The sequence below is a fragment of the Triturus cristatus genome, chromosome 7 (assembly GCF_964204655.1).
Source record: "Triturus cristatus chromosome 7, aTriCri1.1, whole genome shotgun sequence".
Taxonomy (NCBI): domain Eukaryota; kingdom Metazoa; phylum Chordata; class Amphibia; order Caudata; family Salamandridae; genus Triturus; species Triturus cristatus.
The window spans coordinates 339829435-339856846 of NC_140590.1; the positions used below are offsets into that span (position 1 = coordinate 339829435).

General features: G+C 42.6%; 1 protein-coding gene across 1 annotated transcript in view; it reads right to left on the bottom strand.

The window, feature by feature from the left end:
- Window positions 1-27412, bottom strand: part of GRIN2D (glutamate ionotropic receptor NMDA type subunit 2D) — a 1598839-nt gene that overhangs the window by 223211 nt on the left and 1348216 nt on the right. Inside the window, exon 9 of the mRNA XM_085616462.1 lies at window positions 20282-20511. Within this exon, the coding sequence (XP_085472588.1) occupies window positions 20282-20511 (230 nt within the window). The remainder of the gene's footprint in view (window positions 1-20281; window positions 20512-27412) is intronic.

Below are 27412 nucleotides of genomic sequence, written 5' to 3' on the forward strand. Positions count from 1 at the left end.
TGGGGACGCATCTTCCACTATCATTTGTACGAATCCTTCTGTGTTTTCTTCTTCGGCCTCCCTCTGGTCGCCTCTGTTTGGAGCCAGGTGCCTGGACAGATAGTCGGCGGGGTTGTTAGCTTCAGGCTGATAAATTATCTGAATGGTGTACGCCTGCAACTGCACCGCCCATCTCTCAATTCTCAGAGGGGCAAGGCAGGAAGTACTTGCAAATAGTGGAATGAGCGGCTTATGGTCTGTCTGCACAGATAGAGGTGAAAATGACAACAGGCCCATCTTATCACGAGGGCTTCCCACTCAATTTGAGCATAGCGTGTTTCAGCGGACGACAGCATCCTGCTGGTGTATGCTACTGGTGTCCACTCTCCCTCTCCAGTTTCCTGCAGGAGCATCACTCCTAAGCGCAAAGATAGGACTGGCATCAACTACTAGTTCAGTTCTTCATCGAAGGTGGGAGTAAGCCATGGTGGCTTTGTCAAAAAGAACACCTTTAATCGTTCGGAATGCCTTTTATGCGTCTGCCAGTTTCACGGCACCCCGGTCTACGTAAGGTTCCACAGAGGTTCTCTAATGGTGGCGAGGTTTGAGATGAACCTTCCACAGTATGTCGCCATGCCCAGGAAGCCATGCACTTCTGCCTGGTTCTGGGGAATTTGTGAAGCTTGTATTGCCTCAGCCTCCTTTGGATCTACTTTGAGTTCTTCCCTTGAGAACACATATCAAAAGAAGTTAATCGAGTTCTGGTAAAGGGAGTATTTCCTCTTATGCAGAGTAAGGCCACAATCTACCTCGCAGCCGAGTGTGATGATTTTCTATACTCTCCCAGTATATCAGGATGTCCTCACTTAAATTTATCACACACACCAGTCCAGAGAGAGCTTTCTTGATCACATTCTGGAAAACTTCAGCCACTGAGGAGACGCCAAAACTTAGCCTTTTGTAGCGCCGTAGACCCAGGTGTGTTGAAAAGGTCATGATGTATCGACTCTCTGGGACAAGTTCGAGCTGATGTTATCCTGAGTTAATATCTAACTTAGAAAAACAATTTGCCCCATTGAGATCCCCCCTATGTCATCCATCGTTGGAGTTATGTGCCTTTCTCTGCGAATGGCTCGGTTGGGAAGCCTTATGTCCACACACAGGCATATTGTGCCAGGCTGTTTCATGGTGTGGGGCCAGACACCTTCTAGATGACTCCCTGATTTTCTAGTCCATGCAGCTCCTGCTCAACCGCTGGTCTCAGATGGAACGGCACTTTGACGGATTCATCTATGTGCAGTTTAACTTGTTGCCCCTTCAGCTTGCCCAGACCCTGGAACAATTGCGGAACAGTGCGTCTGCATGGGACTCGTGTATCTGCTTCGCAAAGAAGATAAGCTCCAGATCTTCTGCAGTGTGGCATCCGAGGAGCGTGCCTTTCCTGCCCTGCATCACATAAACTTATGCCCTGACGGATCTGTCTTCACACAGGACATCCACTTCAATCGTTCCTCGTCGGGGTAGTGGTTTGGTTCCTCCAAAAGTGTAGATCTTTGCCCGACTGGGCATTAGTGGGGGATGAGGTATGAGCCTCTTGTACTGCTCTGAGTCGATCACATTCCCAGATGTCCCTGTGTCTATGAGGGCCATCACTGGAATGTCTTGCACCTGAATGGTGCCACCAGGGGGGATCGTCTCTTGCGACCAGGTCACCCACAAAGAAAATCACAAAGACATCATCTTCTTTGTAATCCTGTTGAGTGCTCGCCCCTTGAGGGGGACATGTCTTGTTGTCCCCGGTGTCTTCTAGCGTGAGCTGACACTGAGCGGTGGTCATTTTTCTGGAGTATTTATTCCCAAATCGTGGCCTCCCACCTCTGCACACCTTCGCAAAGTGATTGGACTTCCCGCATTTCTGGCAGGTGACCACCTGCTCCCTCTTTGTATACAGTATCAAGATCTCATCGAGTGATATGCCAGGTTATCTTAGTATTAGGCACCGCAGCGTTTCCAACTTGCAACCTTCTATTATCTGTGCACATATCTCCTCATGCTGGTTGATTCTTTTGCAGGTGTGGGTTAGTTTGCAGCGGCCACAGACTTCGACTATTTGGGTTGGCACAGCTTTAAGCATTCATAGTCAGGATTGAGTGGTGGATTGAAATGCCTGTTCAGGGAGGCAATGGCCATGTAGTCAGAGTCATCCCCTTTGGCTCACATGGTCTCGATTAGTTCATACAGTTCATCACCCTCGAAGAGCTTCAACAACAACCTCTCGTCCAACAGATGGCTGAAAGGGAAAGTGGTGACACAGAGACATGATCATAGGTGGCTGGAGGGGGGCGTGCAGGTGGCTGCTGTTCACTTATTTCTGATGCTTGGGTGCACTGTGGGAGATGCAGTCCTCTCTGTCCTGGCTATGCTGTCCAGTGATTGGCTGCTCACAGGGTAAATGCACACACAGAAAGGTTGAGGCAGTGCACAGTGACAGTGCGGTGCTGTGCTGTGAGGAGGACTGACACACGTGCTTTTTTTCCACTTTTCAGGGCAGTGGCAGCTGTGCAGTCGCACGCTGATCAACCCTAGCAGAAAAAGGGGGTGGGCTCTTGGGCATCAGATTCAGGCTTCCAGAGAGTGAGCCCACACCAGCAAATAGTTTTTGGCTTCAGGTAGCATTGTACCCCTCCTCCGCAAGCATTGATCACCGTCGGTGGTTCTCAGGAGCCATGAGGCTGAGTCAGTCGTAGGCCTCACCTCTGGCCATAATTCAGGTCCTGAAAGGAGGCAATCTTCTCTCTGGAACAGGGCATGGCATGGAAGCCAGAACCCCAGAGGCACTGCGTCAGTTGGCTCCATAGCAGTCAAGGTGAGGCACCAGAGAGCAGCATCAGCAACAGGTGGAGACCACCCACTGGCAGGGGCTGTCACGTGTCAGCTGCCGGCCATCAGCTTGATCAGGCACCCTCATTTCCAGTCGGCCATGGCAGCGGGCACCACAGCCCAGTGGGTCTCGTTCCCTGCTGCACTAGGTATGTGGCAGGATCTCACGCGTTAACATAACATCCGCTGTTGACAAATGTAGACTGGGGCCTAGAAAGTAGGCCGCGTCTGTGGATGCTGATTAGGGGATCGACATACACACAATGTACTAGTGTCGGCTAAGGAAAACGTCCGGCTTAAGCCCTTTTATTTATGTCCTCGGGCCATGCCTAGCCCTAGGACTACAAAGTGTATAATAAGTATTGTTCTCTACAGTTACGACCCCTGAGTGTTGTGTCTGCACGTAACATGGGTCTGGCTTGTTTATCCTAAAACCCATGGTGTTTTTGAGGAACCATGCATTACACCCATTAGTATCTAATAGCCACCCTCTGGTATGTTAAGAATTGTCTGTACCATTCTTGAGCATGTTGTTGAATTTTTCCCCCATGTGGTTTGTGAATTGCTGGCAATTCTCAAAATGTGCAAATGTGGGAATATTCAGTGTATTCAGATTTATTATTTTGGCTAGTTCGAGGCAGGATGTTTGCTAAACAGTCAAGTTCAGGAAAAACATTTGTCTTAGAATAAGACATGCTCTAAACAAAGCCTCATTGCCCAGATTTTAAATCTGTATTGCCTTTCCAAAAGTCATATTCTTGTAATGCCAACTATGAAATGAAGGGTGCCCAATAAATTAGTTTTGTGTCGGTTAGCACATTTTTCTTTGCCGGGGAAGGGAGTTTTATAATAGTAAGACTCTGGGTCTATGGGGTTGTTGCCAGAAAAATAAATAATACAAATAAATAAACAAACTTTTGTGCAAATGTCCTGGAGCTACCCACTGGTGGTGTAGGGCAGTGTTTCCATTGTGTTTCTAATTAAATACTGCACATGGAGTACTTGCTTTTTGTAAGTAATGGTGTGCATATTTGTGAAAACAAAAAATGTCATCATAAGTAGATGTACCTTCACTTTCAAATACAATACAATGCTTTAACTAATCAAGCATCTTCCTCACATTATGAATATCCCAATCATCAGTGATGCTGCCAAAAGTATTAACATCAGTAAGATACATTTTAAATCCATATGGAATGTGCAATGTCTCTGTCAGTCCAAATATATCATACGGCACCTAAATAATTCTATCAATTACCGGAAACGTTGAAATGTTCACTAGGGACAGGCCTCTTCGCACTTTATGTGATGAAGAATGAGGTTTCAATCCCTTGTTTAGCAATGCAACAGTAGAGCGTTCCCTGAGATAGTGTCCATTCAGAAGTAAGAAAAATACTGTCAGAATTTCATCCAAAGAAAAAGCGCCTAAATGGAAATCAAAATGTATATCCAGGGTGGGGCAAAATATGTCTTTTTGAGCCAACTTAAAAATGTGTGAGTTCCATGCAGTGGTGGGTCTGACTATATGAAATGAAAAGTCATCAATGTCCACAAATTAGCCTGAGGAAGTTTCTGCAAATGTAGGGATCTCATTGAGCCGTGTAGAACTGGTAGTTAATTCCACTGGTGGGGTGTAATAAATGACAAAAAAAGAGGTTTCTCTTGGATCGCAACTCATTGATAATGATATCATCCACACTAAACCATACAAAGGGCATTCAGATATGCTTAATAAACTATCATATTAAGGGGTGTAATTTGTTGTGTGCTTGTGGTGTTGAAATCTGTGAGTTCGCACACAGTGATTGGGTGGTGTTAGTAGATGTGACTGGAAGTAGAAAAACTCCAGTGTCAGATGTCCCCAGCCAGAATGAAGAAACGTCAGTGTTGGATGAAGCTTGTAACGGCCTTTCCTGTTTGGTAGTGAGAGTATGCATGTAACTACCCATGAGCCCTTGTGGCCTACTATGTAGAACCAACCACATGGTGAGGTTTGATCAAATCGATTGACACAAACCTTTTGTGTTTACTGCCAGCAAGGGGCAGTAAAAGTAGAGCGCTGGTACCTTCTACAGCCAGGACAGACATAGGCACTCTGTAAGATAGCCCAAATTCTTTTTTGTTCGCAATCTTCTCCCAAACCAGAGCACTAAAATTTGGAATCAAGCAGTGCTTAATTTCAGCCGGAGCTTTCCGGTGCTGAGCACCCGCACTTAATTGGTTTCCGGTGCTCGGCACCGGCACCTAATTGTCAACACCACACTTAGGGCAGTCTGCCACAAGGTGGCTCTGCTCATGTAATTTGGAGATGAGCAGTTTAACAGTTGTTTAGGAAAACAATATACATAAACAAATTACTAAAACCTGCCTCCCGAGCCATTCCTTTAACTTTGGGGACCTGGAAAAATCTGAACTGTTGCATTTACATGCGAGAGAGATGGTTAGTTTTTGTTTTGGCAGCGATGACAGGGTCGATGGGTGGTGCAAGCTGCAGTGGCCTCATGGTCAGAGCCCTGGCACTTAATATTTTACAAATTAAGCACTGGAATCAAGCCAGGAGTTGCTGGAAGCGCCTGCGCTTTGCCAGTGGCAGAACATTTCTGTAGCTCGTAGATTTTCTCGTCTTGGAAGTCATTGTCTGTAAGACAGCTAAACGTTCATTGATATCAAAAGGCATTTCAGCCACCACTGTGCAAGGATTGTAAGGTCTGGAACCCACATTTTGACCTCAAATAGAACTTTATAAGGAATCCGACCACCCAAGGATCTTCTTGGCAATTGTTTAATGCTCTCTGTACCTCAAAGAGGTGGTGAGCCCAACTGCAACTTGAACCTAATACTCTAGTTGTTAAAGACAGCTTTAAGTTGCAGTTAGTCCTCTCCATCCCCAGGATGGTAGGGCGAGGGGTAGTGCACAGTCTCACCCAATTCCCATGGTATCCCTGTAAGCCTTGGAGGCAAACACTGGGTCCTGTTCTGAATGGAATGTGGCAACTGCATATGTGCCAATGAAAACTTGCAAATCATTTATAACAGTTTGAGCGTCATCCAATTGCTGCAGCCATACTCATAGGAATGAAGATCAGGAATCCACTGCTAAAATAATGTATTTAAAGGAGCCATCAGTGTGCAGTGGCCCCCAGTGGTCCAGATAAACACAAGCAAGGGGCCAGTTTGAGATCAAGCGAGGTCCCTGTGGAGGGCGAGCAGTGGTGGAAACCTTTGTTTGCTGACAAATTTCACATTTAAGGACATAGTCTTTAGTCTGTTTGTATAGACCTGGCCACCAGTAACGTTGCTGCAATGATGAAATTGTAGCCGCCACACCTGCGTAAGCAGATGCGAAACCATCATGTGCTGCCAGTATTAATTCTAACCTGTGGTATGAATTAGGAATTACTCTATCCTCCACTCTGGGAACATGAGCTCACGGAATGTTTTGCGCACTTAGCTGGTAGGAGAATTCTGGTGGAAAACCTTTCCGTAAGGGGCTGCCACAGCGCAAAGTTGAGACAGCCTTCATAATGTCTCCACCTATCCTCATGTAAGAACAAGTCACTGCAGCTACGACAGTAGTTTACGTTGCTGCTTTTGCAGCTTCATCAGCCAATGAATTCCCTTAAACATGTCTTCCTACACGTTGATAGCTCAATGTGTATATAACATGAGCCCATGTCACACTTGCTACAGTTTTGCTACCTGATCCCTAAAACATTTTATGCTTGATAGTGTACCCTCTAGAATCTCTGAATCCATTCAGGCTTCAACAGTGTAAGTACTTATTGTAAGACTGAACACAATAATATAAATCACACACTATAAGTGTGGGTAATTCAGGACCAGAATTCTCAAGTGCCAGAATTAGAGCTTTCAGTTCAGCCAGTCATGCAGTGTAATTCACCAAGTGACTGTAAATGTTTTAAGAGGTTGGAATTCTCCATTTCTCAGTATACACTTTACCTCTGCGCCAAGTCAAGTCAATAATACTTTTATTTGATTTCGTTAAAAATCATAAAAGAATGGAAAAAGCACATAATACAAAATGAATTAAAATGGGGATTTGTAAAATACGAAAGATAAAAACACAGTGAGGTCAAATACTCAATCGTCATCAACGGTTAGAATAAGAAATATTACATTTGTAATCAGTGCAATTTATAAAAGATACAAGACGGTTCAATAAAGAAAAATCAGAAAATAGTGCCAGTGCAGATGAAATGTATCCGGTCAGTCATATCAAAGCCACTCAAGTTAATTCGTTTATTTTGTCCAATTCTTTGGCTGGCATTTTACAACACGTAATGGCTCTGCAGGACAGTTGGATTGACAGGCCTCCAAGGCATTGTATGACTGCAGCTTTGCATGACCTTAATTGATTTTTCCTAAAAATCTTGTGAAGGACAATTTTTTGAGTTTCTAGTAGCAAGGGGCAGGTACATAGGAGGTGTAGTAGTCTCTCTTCTCCTTGTCTGCATAGGCGGCATTCTTTTGTCAGCCATGTAAACTTGCATTTTGGGGTCAAATCCTTTGTGGGGAATGACCACACCTAGAGCAGCGTCAGATAATGCTTTTTGTGATGTGAGAAGTGTTCAGACAAATACGGTTGGGGTTTCAGCGTCTGATAAGCTTGAATCACTGCCCATGCATGTTTTTCTTGGAAAAGGCAGTTTTGTCCATTAACAACGAGATTCGTTTAGTTGCATTATTCACGGCATTTTTTAATCCAGAGTAGGAGGTAATTGTATGTCAGACCTCTGCACAAGTGATGGAGCTTTGTTGTTTTGTTCAACTGCAAGCTAGGCAGAACCATCAGTATAAACCAGAGGTCTTCAAACTGGGGGGCGGGGACCCCTATGGGGGCCTCAAGTGATCCCAGGGGGTGGCGCCAGGCTCTGGCCAGAAGAAACATTATGCTTAGTTTTCAGCCCAAAAAAATGAGCGGCAGTAAGCACGTCTGTAATGGGCCCTCATTAACATCCTTTGTCATTTAAATCCTGGCTGGGAGAAGGTGTCAAGAGGGAAGGGACTCCAAATTTTCTCCGAAACCCTCACTACCATTTCAAATAATCACACTGTGGATACTATAACACATTAGTAAGGCCTGCCTCACCAGAATAGTATGTTTGGAAATCCTGTATTTGTTTTCATTTCTAAAACAGTGACAGAACTTAGCTGCAATGTTTAAATAAGTCTAGAAATATTTAAACATTGCCTGTTAAATAGAATAATTGTGAAAAATGTTGAGGGGGGCCTGATGATTTTTTTTTCTACACTGGGGGGGCGCGGAATGAAAAAGTTTGAAGACCACTGGTATAAACTATAAAGTCCTACTGATCTAGAGGCATTATTTAACTGGGCAGAGGATATTCTTGTTCATATTGTTTGTATGCTTGTGTTCGTAATGTAGAGTCAGAGACATAGTCTATGTCTGCTGCTGTGAGTGAGTTTGCCCACTGTATCCATTCTAGGACATAAGGCTTTTGCATTAGGAACGCTGGCCTTTGTGACAGCCTCTAAGGTTGGAATCTGAGTTACCACAATCATACGTTTTCCCTGTGCCAAAGATCGTTCTTTTACTACAGATGTCTGCACTGCCATCAGTATCTTTTTCTGTTGGTGCAAAATGCATTTCTGCATTGGATTATAAATGTGATTTATATGCAATTGGTACTGAGTCCCCTTCATTGAATGTGATATATGTGTAACCTGAGGTCCCCGCGACCGCACGTTTATGGAGTTGACAGGTGTGTTTAAGTGTTTTGAAGCTAGTATGTCAGCTTGTACTGAACGGAAGATCTGTGTATGTTCTGGTGTCCAATGTGTGCTTCAGAAGTCTGGACAAATTCAATCATAAAATGGTTTTACCCATTGTGCATCATCTGGTATGTATGTTCTACCAGAATTCAGAAAACCCAGTACTGATTGGAATTTTTTCAATGTATGTGGTGGTAAGAGGACCGCTTCTCTAGGAAATGTGTGGCTAGGCTTTTGCCTTGATTTCACAACTCGTAGCTCAAGAACAGGACACTGAGATAGGCAATTTTTAATTTTTTTAAGTTGAATTTGTAATCAATGTGAGGATATCCCACAATAATGAGATTTACTCTGGCCAGGTGTGTTTCTAAGTCATCATACGTTAAGTATATGTCAATATGTCATTGACATATCACAATACTTCATTATCAAAGGATTATAACCGTTCTGTTACAAGGGCTGAGAACAACCCAGGCTATTCTTATACCCTTGTGGAAAATGGCACTTGCAGGCACTAGGGTCATGATTGAATGGTGCAGCAGGTGCAGTGGCACAGGGGCCAGAAGGTATAGGAAACCCACTAAACATCAATTATTGCTATATTTTACTACTAAACAAGCAGCCACAAGTGCCTTACTAGGCACGCACTAGCGTCATGATTTGAATGGTGTAGTAAGTGCAGTTGCACTGGGCCAAAAGCTTTAGGAAACCCACTGACCACCGATTATTGCTATATTTTACTACTAAACAAGCAGTCATAAGTGCAATTAACTTGAAGGCACTAGGGTTATGATTTGAATGGTGCAGCGGGTGCAATGGCACAGGGGTCAAAGGTCTAGGAAACTCACCAAATACAGATTATCGCTATATTTTACTACTACCCCCAACTTGGAACCAGCTCTGGCCAATATCTTCCCGCTCCCTACCGACTGTCTACCATCCCAGTATTCCCTCGTGGTACAGTGAGAGTGCCGCCTCCTCCACTGCTGTGCTTTCTGGCCCTTCCTCTGTACCCTCACGGGCATCCTCCCTCGCAGGCTTCCTCTTCTCCTCACCTAGGACACTGGCACACCTTAAAATTGTACAGATCACCATTTTTCACAGACTGGGAAGCTTCTATAAAAAGCACTTTAAAGTTCTATAAAGTATTTCAGCGCTTTATAAGAACACCAGTTATATTGCACAAAAATACTTTTTTATGGCACTGTGGAGATTACATGATATTACCAGGATCACAGGATGCTGAACTGACACGAGACTCGAACCTAGTTCTCCAAGTCGGCAGCTCTTTCCTTTATTTCACATCTTTATTATGGTCATCTGCAACATGTACAAAAAACATTGACAAAGACAATAGATTTCGCATAAGTGAAACCTATTGACTTTGCCAATGCTTATTCTTTATTATTATATAAAATACGATCTTGAAATAAATACCGTCAGGATGTGCACTGTACGGAAACCTCTACAACATATGATTTTACTAAAATGTTGCCCATGTAGAATAGAAACCCAGGCCAACCAAAGGGTGCACATAACTGACTTGCCTCTTAGTTCACTATTGGCATTGACAGGAAGCATGAACGTTTCAAAATTCATATTTGAAAACTATTAAATAATTGAACTGATTTAGTCTGCTGTACTACTACTACTAAGATAAACCTGTTTTGCATGTGAATTCAATACATTTTTTACATTTTTTAAGACACTTTTTTCATATTTTACACATTTGTTGCAGAATGTCTTTAAAAATGAAGGTGACCCTAAATTTAACTGTGCTGGGCACCCTAGTTACTTGCTTTCTTTCATCTGGATTAAATTGTTAATAAATGCTTGCCCGTTTTGAACTGGGGTGACATACAAAGGTCACGAGGGCACTTGCGACCCCCACACTATGGATCTACATTGATGTTATAGTATAATTATACAGCAGTGCTGACTTCAGCGCAGCGTAGCTGCAAGTAAAAAAGAATGGTATAACGCAGTCAATGCTAGCTTTGTCATAAAGCTTTTTTTTCTTTACTTTCAGCCATTTGCAACATGGCTAAAAAACATTGGCCAAACCCATAGATGTCGCATACGCAAGATTTATTGGCTTTGTCAATGCTTGTTTATTAAGAAGTCAGAAGAACATTTTGAGTCCTTCCATGGTTTCACATACTCCTCCAACCTGCGCTTTGACTGTCCTACTCTCTCCGAAGGTTTTTCGGATGAGTCCTGAAAGAATATAGAACGATGTGTATCAGTACCCTGATACCTATCAGGCTCTTTAATTGTATCACGGTTACACAGATTATAGTGCTTCTCGGAGGATTCCCGTTGAAGAGATCTACCCCGTGGTTTAGTCTTTTCTTTATTTTTCTTATTATCTCAGGATTTTCTTGAAGACTCTGTTTCGAGGTATCCTTCTCAAAATTACCCTGAGATGTGGTTTGTTACTTCTGGTACCCAAATTATCTCGACCTACTGATGTATAGGTTTCAGCAATAATTTTTAGTAGTTCTCGCTCTTGACCCATTGGTGGAACTTGTGTGAGATGCTGATGTACTGCCAAGGCTGATGCTTTCCCTTTAATGTAACTTAAAATAATCGAAGAGACTGTGGCATAATTGCCAATGAGTTTCATCCTCCAAAACCGGGGTTGCCCTGTATTCATTTTGAATCTGTTTTAGCACCTCTGGCAAAACAGCAATGGATGGTGTACCACGTGTTATGGTATAAAATGCAACAAATATTGTGCCCAAGTGGTGCATCTTCCACCGGTGGAACCATCCCTAATAGTAGGCACATTGTGTGAATTGTATATTTATCCTGAGGTCCGGTATGGGGAAATACTGCTTCAAGTTGATTTGTTTTTGTGCAATTTAGAAAGGACTTTCCTCCCGTCTGGTGGGTGCTTTTCCCATTATTGAATACATAATTACCGGACTAATTGCGGGCATTGCCAAATGTGGTTGTACAGCTTGAGCATTTCTCGCTGAGATTATTGTCATTGTTCGCATCACATATTGTGTCAAACAACTGCGTGCCCTAACTAGACCTGAGTAAAGTGTACGTAGTTCTTGACTGTACAGTTTCCCAAATATCTGGGAGTGGTGTGTAAACAGCTAAGACTGCCCATGTCACTCCCTTATCGCTGAGGGGACCCAGCCTAACATCGTTTCTTGCACATCGTAGGGCGCCTTGGAACCAATTTTAGGGTTCCTGGAATGTTAATGGTATTTCTAATGCTTCATAAGCTGTGTAGTTGTTGGGAACTGAAGCTCTGGTTTCATTGTGAAAATGCCCTTATTGTGCATTTGCTTCCAGAAATGTTACCCAGGAGTTGAATACCTCTGTTCTGTAAACTTCTTGGGCCTCTACCACGAAGGTAACATCCCCACCGTAAGGGTGACCCCATGTTGTTGCAGCATATTTGTGAATTCATGTCTGCAGTGTATGTATGTTTAACTGGTGCAGTATTAGGCATTTGAACATTTGGGATTCATAGAGGGTAGCTTTTGTGGTGTGATCCTTTTATAGGTTCAATCTTGAGAAACCTACAGCCAGAAATAAGGGTTCCCTATTTTGCTGAGGAGGAGTTACCCTAACACCACAGATTCTCTAGTTAAAATGGTGAGTAGGGTCTTTAGGTACACAAAAGAAAAACTTCTCAGGAGCCCCATTAAATAAGTAACCAGTTAAAACCTTGCTGGCGCCATGTTGTACCACTACTACTATTTCAGTAAGACTGTGCATTTGGGCAATATAAGCGTCAAAACAATGCGGGACTAAGTTTGTTCATGCCCTCAAAATGTGTTGACCTTAGTCCTGGCTAACTCACAGTGTGCCATCTGGACCTCTAACCTTATAAGGTACCAATAGGTGCACCCTCAGAACATGACAATGCTGATTCCTAACGGAAATTATGCAAACAGATCTAACCCTTTTGTTAGTAACTCAGGCATGCTTAAAGGGAGACACAAGAAATACTCAAATTGGTAATTCAAACATTGATTGAAGCAATAGGATTCTTGTGAAAAATACCTGCACTGCAATGATTAAAAGAAGGAAAGAAAACAGAGCAATCAGCATTACGAGTATGGTAAAGATGGTAAACAGTTCAACCATTGTGCTGGTACAGTGATTATATGAATATAATTGTATCTATACTCCTACCTAGCGCTTCCTACACTAATATGCATAGGGTGTGCTGATCTGCCAGAATACCTTAGAGTGGTCTAACTCCCCATTTACCAGAGGGTATGTGTAATCTGAGAGCCCATCTTGTTGTAGAGCAGGCCGCCATCCTTCTCAGGATAGTAACAGGATTTACCTGGCCTGGTAATCCGGCATGAGGCAACCTTGACAGTCCAATCAAAATGCTCCTCTGCCTAAACAAAGCCTGGGTCAGGTTTTTATAATAAGCTTTGCCCATTATCTCTATGCCGGAGTTCTAGTTTGGCTGGTCTGGCTGTTATTGTTTATTCTACCCTTGCAGAGCTGTCACCAAATGGACGACAAAACTTTGAACAGTGAACTTAGTCCTTGTACAGACTGCTCAAGAGCCTGATAATATACCTAAAAGTATAAGTGTAAGCAAATGTATTCCTAAGAATATTATCCCATACAGTGTGCAAAAGAATGTGTGTCAAAAGTCAAGGTTTAAAAAAGGATGTCAACTTTAAACGTGAACATGTAAGATGGAGGTGTTCCATGCCGGGGCCTATGTAACCTCACAACAAAACTACTGCTACCAAAATGTGTTCCCCTGCTAGACTTTCTAAGAGGAGTCTGGCTGATCAAGTCCATCTGCATAGCAGCAGTACAAATTGGAAAAACTTCATATTTGTGGTCACCAACTCAACTCCAAAGCAAGCAGTCACCATGATGCCTCAAACATTCGTGACTGTCTACGAAACTGATTCAAGGAAGTCTGAAATTACTGAAAGAATGTTGGTCATTAACTAGCGGCAAATCACGCACCTTCATCCGAGACAGCTGGATCATTCGTTTTCTGCTAGCAGTCTCATTTTGTTTACATCATCTCTATGTGCTGAGGGATCACTTTGGACACCACTTTTGCATTCACAGTTCACTTCTCTTCTGGTGGTTTGATGTTGGGTCTCCTTGTACTCACTTATAAAAAAAAAGTGGAGGGCCCATTCAAAGGGATGATGTTTGGTCCGAGCAATGGGAACAACCTCTGTCATTTAATTGCCTGTCCCATGTGTAAATCGATGAAAAGTTGTGAACACCCATTTGTGATGCTTAAAGCATCATATGGAGATGGCTCAGGATGGGAGAGTGAAAGAACACTGGCATGCCACTAAGCAGCAAGAAAAACATTGTTCATACAGGCAAGGTGGTGCTTTGAGAAGACAAAAATGGCTCTAACATAAGACATGGGACGCAGAATTCAAGTAGGAGTCAACTAAGTCTGGCACATTAAATTTGTGCAGCATAAGTGTTAAATGTATAATATGAGAGCAAGACAGCTGGTCAAAGATTGTCTGAACAGTATTGCTTTATATATATTGGTGGTGCTATAATAATGCCTATAACTTACAGTAAACTGTAGTTCTTGTATCCAATAGAGTAAGTCCGAATCTCAAGCTCTGTAATAGTGAGATACAGCAGAAAATTGGTTTGTCACGACCTGTATAAGATGGTGAGAGTTCTATCATTAATGAGGATAATGTATCCCTTGTAAGTATGCAAAGGAAACGTTTTGCATAATGAGTATTCAAATGAGCAGTTACTAGAAGCATGTCTTGCATTACTTAGGTCACAATAGGGTTTTGCTGCTATGCACCAAATATTGAAATCAAATGTATATGATCACAATGTAACCGGTATAGGATGGAAGCCATTGAAGGTCATATTAGGATCTGGTAAAAATGCAGTGGAAATGGCCCAATGTATTGAAGTCTGTGATAAGTAACCACAATTGAAACGTCTATGCATATTTGAAGCAGGTAATTTCATTAATGTTGTAAATGTATTTGTATACTCTTGGTAAATTCATGACATACCAGAGTATATAATGTTGGTGCACAAATAGAGTAATTTATGTTCCCCGTTGAGTTGGGAGAAAATAAATAAGAAAGGCAGAAAGCCAAAGCAGAAACGCACTATTTGGAATCTGTGCCTTTCCTGCGGGGTTAGTATATGCCATTGGAGGAGAGCTTAACGGACGTGACTTAAACAACCTGATGCAGGCATAAAAATGGGACAGGCAGATGCAGGAGCTGTATTTGTATCGGTAGGCAGTCTTAGATAAGAGAACAGGAATCAATCCATCTTAGAGTTGTGACCCACTAGGATACTATAAATGTGTGTTGTGGAGGGTTATAGGCTAGGAGAGATCTGTAAGGTGATCATTGGAATGGGTGAAATTCACTGCTTGGGCAACCAGCTAATGCAGGACCGTTCAGTGTCTGACTGCCCCTGAAGAGACACCCACCAGCTGAAGCAGATAGCTCGTGACTCACCTTGTACAAAGATGTTAGAATTTGTTGGGTGTCTGTTGTTTGTTTGGACACGATTGACTTCAGGGCCACCCAGTCGCCTCATCATTCTGCCTGAAGAGCCAGTTTTAGACATCCATCAGCTTCAGTAACTCATCAATTCTCATCCAGCAACATTGGGAGGAGTCTTGAACATTCAATCACCAGCCTAATATATTCTTTAGTCTCATGGGGGCATTCCTTCTCTTTTGATGTGACTGACCAAGGATGCTAGGAGAGTAGTTGGCTGGGTTTTGAAATCCGGTTTGTACTCTATTTTGTACTCTACAGAAAATGAGTACTCCTGCAGCTGCAAGATCTACTTCTTTAGCATGGACTGTGGTTTCAAGTAGGCCTGGGCGGAGTTTGCGGAGTTCTGCTATGCGGAAATCTGTGAGGTGACTACAATAATCTGCCATGCTCCCCAAACGAATTCCGCAAACGGCAGAGTGTGTTACGTCGTGCCATTTGTGCTGATTTTTAGCGCAGGGTGTTTGTCCCACCCTTTAAAATCAGTGCGAACTGCACCATGCGCAGCTCAAGAGGGTGCTGCTTTTTTCTGCCACTTATGTAGAAGTTCTACTTGAGCGGCAGCTTCCTCAACGCGAACGGAAGGTTTCTCAATGCAAGCTGTAGTGACCATCGGTGACTGCCCGCATTGAGTAATCTCGCTGGGGGGTGGTCTAGCATTGGATTTTCCTCGCTCACGCCCGCTAAGTTAATGTTTGTGAACGCAAACAAGGAAAAAACTCAGTTTTTCGGAACTCCACGTTGGGAGTTCACTATCCATGACTAGTTTCAAGGAAGACTGATGGAATAGCAGAATTAAGGGTTTATGATTGGTGTGAATGGTGAATAAGTGCCCATATAAGTACAGATGGAAGCGTTTGCAACCCAAGTATACATCAATAACCTCTCACTCTTTTTGCAAATACCTCTGGTCAGTTGAGGTGAGTGTTCAGCAGGCAGATGCCACCAGGGTCCACTCTCCACTCCTGTCTCTGGCACAGCTCTCCCTCTTGCCCCATGGGGCAAGTACACATGGCCAACTCGGCGGCACTGGCACTGCCAAAGTGAGCCAGGGTAGTTTTTAGGAAGATGGCATTTATGATGCTTTGAAATGCAGTGTGATGAATGTCTTTCAACGTCCAGTTTGCAGATGCCTTTGTAAGCTCACACAATCATCCAGTGGGATGGGGAAGTGCACTGCGAGGTTTGCAGGGTCAAATTGTGGGTCGAACTTGTTGTATGTGCAGGTTATATTGTTGTAGAAGAACAGGGACAGATTAGCTCTGAGATCCTGCCATGGGGTGAGGCTTTATGTACAAGTTGGTTGGCAGTCTGGATTGTGTGATTATGTTGGATTTCAGAGATGCCAAGGTAATAGCATGGGCAGTGATCCTTTCATTGAGCCAAGAAGGCTTCTGCTCCACAAGTTCCGTAGCTAAGGCTTCCTCTGAGACGTTGGCCCAGTCTCAGTGTGCGGATCTGGTGGTGGAGGTTCTATATTGATGAGGGATGGGAATGATGAATTTGATGAGGGTGTGGGTGGTTCAGGTGATCAAGATGGGCTTGTTTACTGTGTTGTTAAGGAAGATGGTAAATATGGGGTCCAGTAGGTGTCTGGTAGCATGAGGGCTTCTTCCATGTGTTGAATGAGGCTGAGGTTTCCCAGATCTTCAACTAAGGTGGTTGTGTTTAGGTCGGTCTGGGCATCCAGGTTGTAGTTAAGGTCTCGCTGAGGAGAGAGGTGCAAAGAAATCTGTGATGGTGCTGGAGAGGTTGGTGCATGGTCTGGATAGTCGGTGCATAAGAATCCTGCTCAGGATAAAGTTGGCAGTGAAGTCGGAGTTTGAAAGTCAGATGCTTCATGATGCTGGGGGATGAGTCTGAGGTAGTGGGGTGCAATGATTGAGTCCTTGAACATGATGGTGGTTCCACGTCAAGGCTTATGTTGTTTGCCCTGTCTAGCGGTTATAGTGTTCATAAGAAACACTGAAAGTTTATGGTAAAAAAAGCTTGCAACTGGGCACATTCCTTCCCAATACCACGTCATTTCAACAAATTGATATAGTACTCCATCTTTCACTTTCACAACTGAACAAATAATACAAATGTGGCCACATGTGCTGGGCAACATATTGAACAGTTATAGCTCTGACAGTGATGTGCACTCGGATACCACAGTTTCAAAATGAAGTTGAAGATGGATCCAAGCAAGTCCTTTCATATTTAAAGTAACTATAGCTAATACACTCAGCTGACTGACATTTGATCAATAAAGTGAACACAGATGTAAACCTTCTCGTCTTAATTTCTTTGCATGACATCATCATTCTGTTGCCTAGCAGTGAGTCAAGGTTGTTATATGAAAGATCACACACGTCTTGAACAAGAAACACAAAAAAAAAACATGCATACATAATTATTGCCTGTAAATAAGGTATGTCAGGACCACTATGCTGTTACAGTCTCTGTGGGCTTCATTGCATGGGAAGCAATGGCAATATTTGAGTCTATTAGAGGATAACCCATGTCATTCAGTTTTGAAGGCTTTTATACCAGCGAAGGAGCTGCCCTGGGTGGGCTGAGGCTTGTGTCATTGGTGCCAATAGATCATATGGAGGAAGTTAAGGGGATTGCAATGGTTCTGATGGGTTATGAGCTCAGTGTTCCCTCTAAATGATATGTGTGACTGGTTAGAAAACAATGGCTGGGAGGTACTACTGCCTGACTTCAATGCAAACACTGACTGACTAGAGGGCAGATGCTATCAAAGCCAATACTATAAGCATAGTGCTAATAATAGACACACATAAGAGAAAACCCATGGAGCAGCCTTTGTAGTCATAATGAGGAGCTAATCAGAACATAGAAGAACAAAGCAGATACAGACTGAGGAGTGTAAGTACATCACATGTTCTGAACCCTGGCAATGGAACAATTTCCTACTGCTCACCCCAGTGAAGTGTAAGGCAAGAGTGAAAGGTACAAAGAGGTGTCAAAAAACTCTGCACCAATCCAGTAAAGAATGCAGCAACTCTGAGTGAACTGAATCAAGAGTCTAATGACCTTCTTCCAATTCAACAAAGATGCAGAAATTCTGAACCTATCAAATGTAGATGTGGCTCCTGAATATTGAGTCCAGGGTATTATGGGATGCTATCATCATGGATAAAATATCGAGGCACAAAGTACTAAAAGGTAAGTATGCATAGACTTTCTATACTTAAGTCAATATATATCTACCTTGCTGATATATGTATTGTCAAGGTTCCTGGAAGAGGAGTAAAGAATACTAAATGTATATACTAAATGTGTACACTTACCTTTTCAATATTTTGTCCCTCAGTATTTTGTCTATTTTAATAGTGTACCACAATATTCTTATGCTTGATGTTCAGAAGTGTATTCGCAAACGAAGACTACAGCAACTCTGAACCAGATGCAAGAGACAATACAGGAACCCTATTCCGCAATGGCGCAGCTGGGGTGGGCAGTGGGCGGTCTGCAGCACTTGTGTGGGGGGCGGCGGAGGTGAGCAAGTCATCTGTCGACTACCACCCCCAAGAACAAGTCGTCTGTTGACCGCCTCCCCCCGCTCTGGGTGGCAAACTCAGAAATCGCCCAGAGCAGCCATAGGTCTAGCTATGCCACTGCTATTCTGGCCCATGGATGTCTTGCACTGATAAATAAACTTCAACTCTGGTTTTACTCTAAGACAATGAACACTCCCTTATGTCTGTCTCAGGTCTTTTTTAATTGATGATCATGATTTTGTCCCATCCACATGCCTATTGGAAGAGAATCCATGGGTTTTTCACCCTTTGCATGACTATTCCGCACTATGATGTCACAGCTTGGAAGCGCATTAAAATTCATTGTTATGCTAAGTGAAATACGACAGCGAGATGATTGGTCGGCTTGTAAAACCAACATGCGGCTAAAAGAAAACTAAGAATAAAATCACTCAGCCTTCACTCAGGTGGTTTTCTGCTGTCATGGGAAGGCCCTGATTGCTGCTGCTGCAGCCTGGCGGAGCATACTTGGATATGCATTTATTCTGTCTGTTTTTAGAGATCCTTGATTAGTACGACAGCCTGGCTGTGCACGCTTTCTGATGTGTAATTCTACCTGTCCACAGAAGGCCCTGCTCTGCATACCGTTCACTGCATTTATCTGCAGCATCTATTCATTCTGCCATGAAAGGGCAAGCTGGGTCTTCTGCACTGTTTGCTCAAAAACTACTTCCTTGCAGATGTTTGCTGTGTGCATCTTATTGTAACTGTAATTGCATTTATATCATGCTTACTACCCCTGACGAGGCGTTAAAGCATTTTTTCAGCTAGTATCATGCTACTCCGGAACTCAAAAAGGATTAGTGCTGAATTAGTATGGTGAAATATGAAATTAATTTGAGCAGTGGGCATGTTAGTCTGTTATTTGGAATGAAAAGGATAGTGGAGGGATAGAAGAGGGATGGGTTTGCATTTAAATAGCGCTTGCTACTCCTGATGAGGTGTTGAAGCACTTTTCGGCGAGTAGCATGCTACTCCGGAACACAAAAAGGATTAGTGGTGAATTAGTATAGTGAAATATTGAATTAATTTGAGCGGTGGCCGACACCCATCCAAGTGATCTCTGGGCTTTTGATTGATAGAACAGCCTCACTTGCATTAGTTATATAGTCTCAGAACTTCCCATTCTATACTTAGAAACCACATTTGACCTGGTGTCACTTCCTTGTTTGTTAGAATTTCTTTTTTTATAACAATTGTCCAATAAGCTTAAGAAAAATTATATACCCTCCATCTCGAGGATAAACAAAATATAACCAACGGTAGTCATAAATATTTTCTGTGCACTTATCCATATTTAAGTAATTATTGAACATTAATTAAATTGGGGAGAAAACAGTCACATTCCACGTAACAATACACATTAAGACAACATGAACATATGGAAAAAAAAGCGAGATATAGAAAATATAACATAAATGAATAAATGCATAAAAGTTATAGTCTGTTATACATATAATTGAAATTACAGCAGATTTCTTCAGATTTGTGTTACATAAAACCAAGTTTCTAAATTGCACGTACTCTCCTGTGGAAATAAGAGGCACTGAGACCAGACACATCTTGAAGACATCAATGAGGCATGGCCATTGGCTCACTTACCTTCTTGTCACTGAGTCCAGACACGGTGTCCACGTACTCCTCCTGGATCATGAAGGCTGCCAGGTTTGCAGTGTAGCTGGCCAGGAAGATGACAGCAAAGAAGGCCCAGATGAGCACCATGATCTTACTGGTGGTGCCTTTTGGGTTCTCCACCGGGACAGAGTTGTTGAAGACCAAGGCCCAGAGCAGCCAAATGGATTTGCCAATAGTGAACTTGGATCCTCCAGGACCTAACAGAGAAAGAAGACAGCCTGAGTTTAGCTACAAACCCAAAGAAACACCAATTATTGTTGTATGGGTACACTAGAAGTATTGTTTGAAGCATCCATACATAAACATTGTCAATCCTGGCCATTTTGACAAGCCATGTATATCAAGAGTGTGCCCCAAACTCATGCTCACTGTATACAAATGCTTTATCCGCCACGGTTGTAACACGTTCTCTTAAAGAGCATTTTACTATAGAGAGATCCGAATCCTTGACTGTCCGGTGGTGCAACACTTGAGATTTGTACAGATTTTTCATTGATTTTGTTAAATTTTTTTATTTTTCAGCAGTGTTCCAGGATAGGCAAGGACACCCTAGTGATACGATGGGAAAGTGATGAAATTCCAAGAGGTTATTTACAGTTGGTGCTTCGCGGTGAAAGATTTTAGGAGCTTTGAGCCAGATGTACTAAGATTGGCAATAGCGATTTCCAGAGTGCAATTTTCTCTGGTTCGAAATGAGGAAATTGCTATTCGCAGTGTATGTAAATATAATTTTTCAATTACCGATTCCACCTTTACCAGTGGTCCAACAAGTGCTGAAGTAGAAATTCAAGCTCTTCAGATTGGCCTGCAAACATTATCTTACATGCCATTTGCAAAGAATCTACACCAGTATTGTTGTAGAGTTTCAGACAGAGAATGGAGCTTTAGTTAATCATGCTAGGCAAGCAGGGCACGTCAAAGAAGCAACAAGTCTAACCATCTCCAGCAGTCAGACTTTGCATGGGTCCAGAAACAAAATAAATTCATAACTTGGCATCTGCAAGGGTAAAGTCTTACCTAGGCTGAGTATGTATACCAACACTGTGAAATAGATAGAGCCACAACCAAACACACTAATAGCAGAACAAGCTCTGCCCACTAAACCTGACCTCTTCTCCTTTTCCGCACTAGAGATCTTTTTATAGGAAATAGACCATTCACAATAAAGAGTGATCTGGTTTTTTTTTTAAATAGTAAACAGATTATACATGTTTTGATTGGGGTAAAGGAAATTGCCCAAGTAGCCCATGTAATGCAGGTTACTAAAACATTTTTAAACAAAACCTTGCAGCCAGGAAAGGCACCCCGCAGGACAGCATAGCGTTTAATATATGCTTTTTTGATGTTTGCTCCCCTGTCTGACTTCGCATAGTCTGTTTATGGTCTGGCTTGAAAGTGCAGCTGTCTCCAGACAATTATGTAGAAGGGCATTGGCTCCGTCCATATGTTGAGAGACAGGAGTACAGTTTTCATTGGGCACAAGCTGTGTGCTTCTACAAAAAAAGTGCTTGCCCTTCACACAGCTGTGATCATTTTGTTAATTCATACAGCTGCCTGAGGTTGAACTTTCAGGAGCACACACATGACATTGTAATATTAAAGTGTCTTAGATAGCTAAATAATTTATGGTGTTTTTCTCTGGCAGCAGCACAGTTTGGAGAAGGGCAGTCATTAACCTACATGGATTTTTAGGCTTGGCTTGACAGTGCATTCATAAGCCAGACCTTTTGGCATTGTCAATGCTTGTTTTCATGTAGGGGCAGCAAGGAGTTCAGGATAATAAAACATTTTTGACTTGAGAAAAAAGAAACATTAACTGCCATGAGGAGCGCATGCTCCTGTGAGAAGTGGGAAGAAAAAGAACGCTAACCTGTAGTGAACTGTTATCCTGTAGGGCTTAAGAAAGAAGCCCTCCCATGCAGGGGCTCACCGCCCCCCTGAGGACCTTAGTTAATTTTTGATTCTTGGTTTGAGAACCCTGAGATGACCTGCGGAACAACCAAACCTGTCTACTGAAGGGCAGCTGTTAGATAATTATATAAGATCCACCCTACGACTATCAAATATGTGGCCACATAATGCACTAGAAACTTCAAGCAAAGGTGCCCATACCACTTTGTTTACAGAATAACCACAGTAAAAGGGAACATTAGTAAGCTTATTAAAATAAAGGAATATGGTAATTTATGTAAGTAAATCATTCTTATTCAGAAGTGACACAGTAATGTTTCTGATGAGTTAATGAGGTTAAATTGTCCGCAATTACTGGAAGTCAGGGATGCATATTCTAGAAAGGTCAAGACTCTCTGTGTTAAAATATATTTTGAAGATCTAGTGTTTTTTTCTACTATTATGTCCAATTATGAAATTCTATGTAAATGACCTCGATGGTGGTGATGTTAATGAGTCTGAACCTTTTCCAGAGGGTAGCCGACCTTGTGTTGAAATCCAGCTACCTCAAGCACCAGCGACTATTCCAAAGTTGGCAATCTTTATATTTCACTTTCTAGCATGGCCGAGTAGGACATAGTGTATTCAATAAGGTACAGGAGTCAATCCTTCATATTTATGGCATTCAGCACCGCTCGGGGTATAACATGTATTATTCACATCCCATTCGCATGAATCCTTTTAACCTATCTGTTCATTTAAGGTGGCTATGTTTCATTTACGTCTTTCTATATTAATGGTGGCGAAGTGTAGATTACACAATTTGTTTTTTTGTTTCTACAATCATTCTAGGAAGTGTCAGTCTGATTGTAGCATCTGTCAAATATTTACATACCTTGAATCAGTGCTTAATTTGAGCTGGTGGCTTCTGGTGCTCATCACCAGCACTAAATCATCAACACTGGCGCTTTTCATGAGCATCAGTTAACTACACATGACTTTATGGAAGATTACGTGATTTGACCAGAATAACAGGATGTTAAACTGACGCTGAGACTCAAACCTGGCTCCCCAGCTCCAAAGTCTGCAGCTCTGGCCATTACGCCACATTCTCTCCCCACTTTCATGGTTAGTAGTTGGTTCCGTTTTAGGCGGCGCTAAAAGGAGAAATGGGCTGGTGCAAGTTGCCTCGTGTCGAGAGTCTCAGCAGTTATTTATTTACAAATTACCACTGCCTTGAATTCATTTGTGTCTTGTAATGTTTGACACAGAATGTAGTCTGGTTGTAAAGCACCTTAGCAGGCCTGGCACGGTTTAGCAAGCGTGCAGTAGATGTGCGGTGCTTTTGGTGAAATAGAGAGCCCGGATGCCCCACCTGTACCCCTTAAACACCAATTCCAAAAATGAAAACTGTTTGGTGTGCCAAGATGAGAAGAAGCTATTCTCCGTCACTCAGTTCTGCGTGAAGATGTGAGTAATGTCTGGATGCACGGGAACATGAATGAATAGCAAGTCTTTTTTCTATGTGTCATTTATTTAATTGAGCGCTGTGCTGTCACTAAACTTTTGTGTCACTTGCTGTGAAGAGGAACAGGCTGGGAAGAAGAACTAAATGCTAGCACTATGTTTAATAATTCATGCTTACAGGAAGTAAAGAATTGGTGGCAATACATTCTCCTTTCAAGCCGCCAAGCTATAGTATATTAAAGAAAAAAAACATTAAAGACAGAACAATCAAAAACACTAGCAAAGGTTCTGAACTTCAAAGTTGAGAGAGTGACTATTCTAACTGTAGTTTATGGAGAAGCAGGACAAATATTGGACTTTGGAGGGGTTCGTTTTACTATTCTCACTCCAACGTAAGCAAAAGCAGGGAAAGTGTTGGACTTTGGAGGGGTAGGATTTACTATTCCCACTTCAACTTAAGCAAAATAAAGGAAATGTTTTGGACTTGGAGATCTTATATTTAGTATTACCCCACCAATCTAAGCAATAGTAGGGAAAATGATAGACTTTAGAGGGGTTAGATTTATTTTCCCCTCTCCAATCTAACGAACAGCAGGGAAAGAGTTCCCTGACTGTTTGGTCGGGCCTCTGGGGCTGACCAAACCAGTCATACACAGTCTGGAACGGCTGGACGCCGTCCTCCCCAATCACAATGCTGCCATTGCAGCGTTGTGATTGGCTTAGGGGAGGGGAAGGAGGCTGCCTTCTTCCTGTTCCTGAGCAGGAAACCAGCAGGGAAGCGCGGCACTCGGCCAAGAGCGGAGGCGGCGCGAGACCCGGTAAGGTATGTTTATAAAAAAAAAAAAAATGATTCCCCGAGCTGGACACGTACACCAGCGAGTCATGCCGGCCACGACTGTTCACAACACCACTGTGTTAGAAGTTCAGATGGAAAAAATTGCACAGTTGCATATTTGGTAAGTGTTGTAGTTGATGATGTCATCTGCCTCATGCTAAAAAAAAACAATGTATTGCTTTGCAACGCAAAGTCAGCCTTCTAGGAGATTTTACTCGCCGTACACCTTCCCCTACAAATTTCAACACAAACAGCCATCCAAGAGCAAGCCACATAAAATGTATAATTTCACATCAACTACATGTCTTGTACACATAAAATATCACAAGACAGTGCTTGCACCTCCTTTGGTTTGGCATTACAATTTGACTAAAAGCCAGGTCATGCTACTGCAGTAGACCTGGCTCAATGTGACAATCTATGGGTGTTTCCAGTGTCACTGCCCTGTTATGCCCCTTCTGCATAGCTTATGTGGGGAATGTATATGCTTACTGATGCACAGCCATTTTATGCTACATGTATCAATTTTTACTGCACATACATTTTGTGCTGGAAAGCCAATTAATGCTGCGGTTTGCTTCACGTTGTGTCATGAAGTGATGTTTAGCGTTACACCAGCACCGATATAAATGTGTAGTACATACGTCCCAGCAACTAGAGCTAGTGGAGTAGTCTAAGAACCAGTAGGAAATTAGATTGTCAGCTATTTTTCATCACTAACTGGACTGCAGCATTCTCAAGGCACTGTGGCAAAAAAAATCTAGTATTCCAGAAGGCTGAAGTAAAAGCTAGTTCAATGACTCATTCTAGGGAACACTTTCATTGTTGCCACCAGATTTCCCAGGGCTTAAGGCAGAATGGGAAACATGGCTTTATGATCGAAAGCTGGCAGAGACAATGCACTGGTACGAAGACCCACATCCAGTTGGACTTCCACATTTTTAATTAAATGTCCTGGAGCAGGTGTAGGACTGAGCATCTCTTGCCAATGACTCCAGGTCAACAGGACTATGTCCCCGATTACTACTACTGTCATCCTTTTATGCTTTTCCTTTAGAAAGATCTGTGACCTCCTGTATTGCATATCCTTCACACAAGAGGGAAGAGAGGGTATCAGTCTGGAGAAGAAACTGAAAATGATCTGCATACTAGAAAACTGGAGTCCTGCCTCCTAGTTTGGCTAAGACAGGAACATACAAATTAAAAGAGTGATTAGACTTAGAGAGGAGACCTGAGGGAATCTGCACAGTGAGACTGGCAACTGACAAAGAATATTCTGAGAACAATGGTACGGTCCAATCTAGGGCTCTGCTTTCAGTTCCAAGCTCTGTTAGAGAAGAGCAGAGTAGAATAGTTGAGAATTTCAAACACCACCGATTTTGGCACTCACACCCTGATCAGCCTCCGTGATCAGCCACCGTGATCAGCCACTACATCGCAAAGCGGATTTCATGTGTTTTAGGCCAAAAACTATAGTCGTGTTTCAGGCTTGCTGAAGCGGGCTAATTACTGTCCATTTGATAAGCTTTGTTGGATAAGGCATGTTTGAAACAGTAAGAAAGATGTCAGGTTCATTCAGACCCATTAAGAGTTCAGGTAGGGCTTTCTAGCAAATAAATGACAGCTGCTTGCTTAAGATCACAAGGCAATCAACCTGTGCTCAGTGAGGTGTTTACTGGTTCTTACAGTAGTGGAGCTACATCCTCAAGTGTCTGCAGTAACTAAATAGCATTTACCTTAAACTCTTGACAATGTTCGAAGCTATATTTCTGTACCCACTTCATCTTTTATGTATTTATGTGATTACAAGCATGTAATATGTAACTGTTAAGGAAACGCACTATTATCCACAAGTCTAGGCGCTCCCTGTCACACTGCCTGGCCCTAAGGTCACCAAAGTGTTTAGTTCTTTCTCGATTTAAGTATGTCAGGTTTGATGTACAACTTCCTCATTAAGAAATTCTATGCCTCTTGTGTCCAAACTTTGAAGGTGCAGGTACCTTGTCTCTTTTGGAAGAAGTGTGGGATTTCTCCAGTGTCTGCAGTGCACAGTTTGGGTATATCGCTTCAATGTGTTGCTAATGAAATGAGTGCTAACCTGCTTCAAAGGCACACTCACACCATATCTTTCCCATGGACATTAGCAGGCACCTTCAATAAGTTCATGCCTGTCATTTGTTTGTCTCACTTTCCCTCTCCTCTCCTCACATTATTCTGATAAGTACAGGCAGTTAATTTCATTACAAGACCGGAGGCTTCCATTATGCAATAACCTTTTATTGCTGCCCCAACATGCAGCCCTTTAAAGAATAGTATTACATTATAAAGCATTTAGAATGCTCATGAAAACATATACATATCCAGAGCATGCAGACACCCTCCTCTTTTATTTGTCGTCTCTCATCAAGATAAGTGCATCTCTATGTTCTTGTATTTACTTGTTAGCCTTTCAGTATTGTATTAGTATTTGTTTCTGTTTACAGGCTATATATTAATATATATTTGGAGGGTGCTCCTCCAATTTGTGGACTTGCTAGGTAGGTATAGTTTTTTTTCCCTTTACGTTCTTAATATTCTACCCAGTTAAAAAAAAACAGAAAAACATTTTAAGGCTTTCTATCCTTACCGATTGTTCGGGGATTGAACGGCAATCTTCGATTGTGATTTGAACTAATTTACTGCTCTTGACTGCCCACAAGCCTTAGTAGCTTCATCCCTACTAACGCAGATCTATACTTAAAAAAAGGGAAAGAAGGGAGTGGGATCGCGCTAGCTTTGCGTCGCTGTTGCGTCCTCGGTCAAGGGTTGTTGTTTCTATCCCTTGAAGGGATTGCCCAATACATGGAAAGCCGTAGCCTGGCGGCATTGCATCTTTCAAAACGTTGCCAGGCTATGCTCGTTTTACC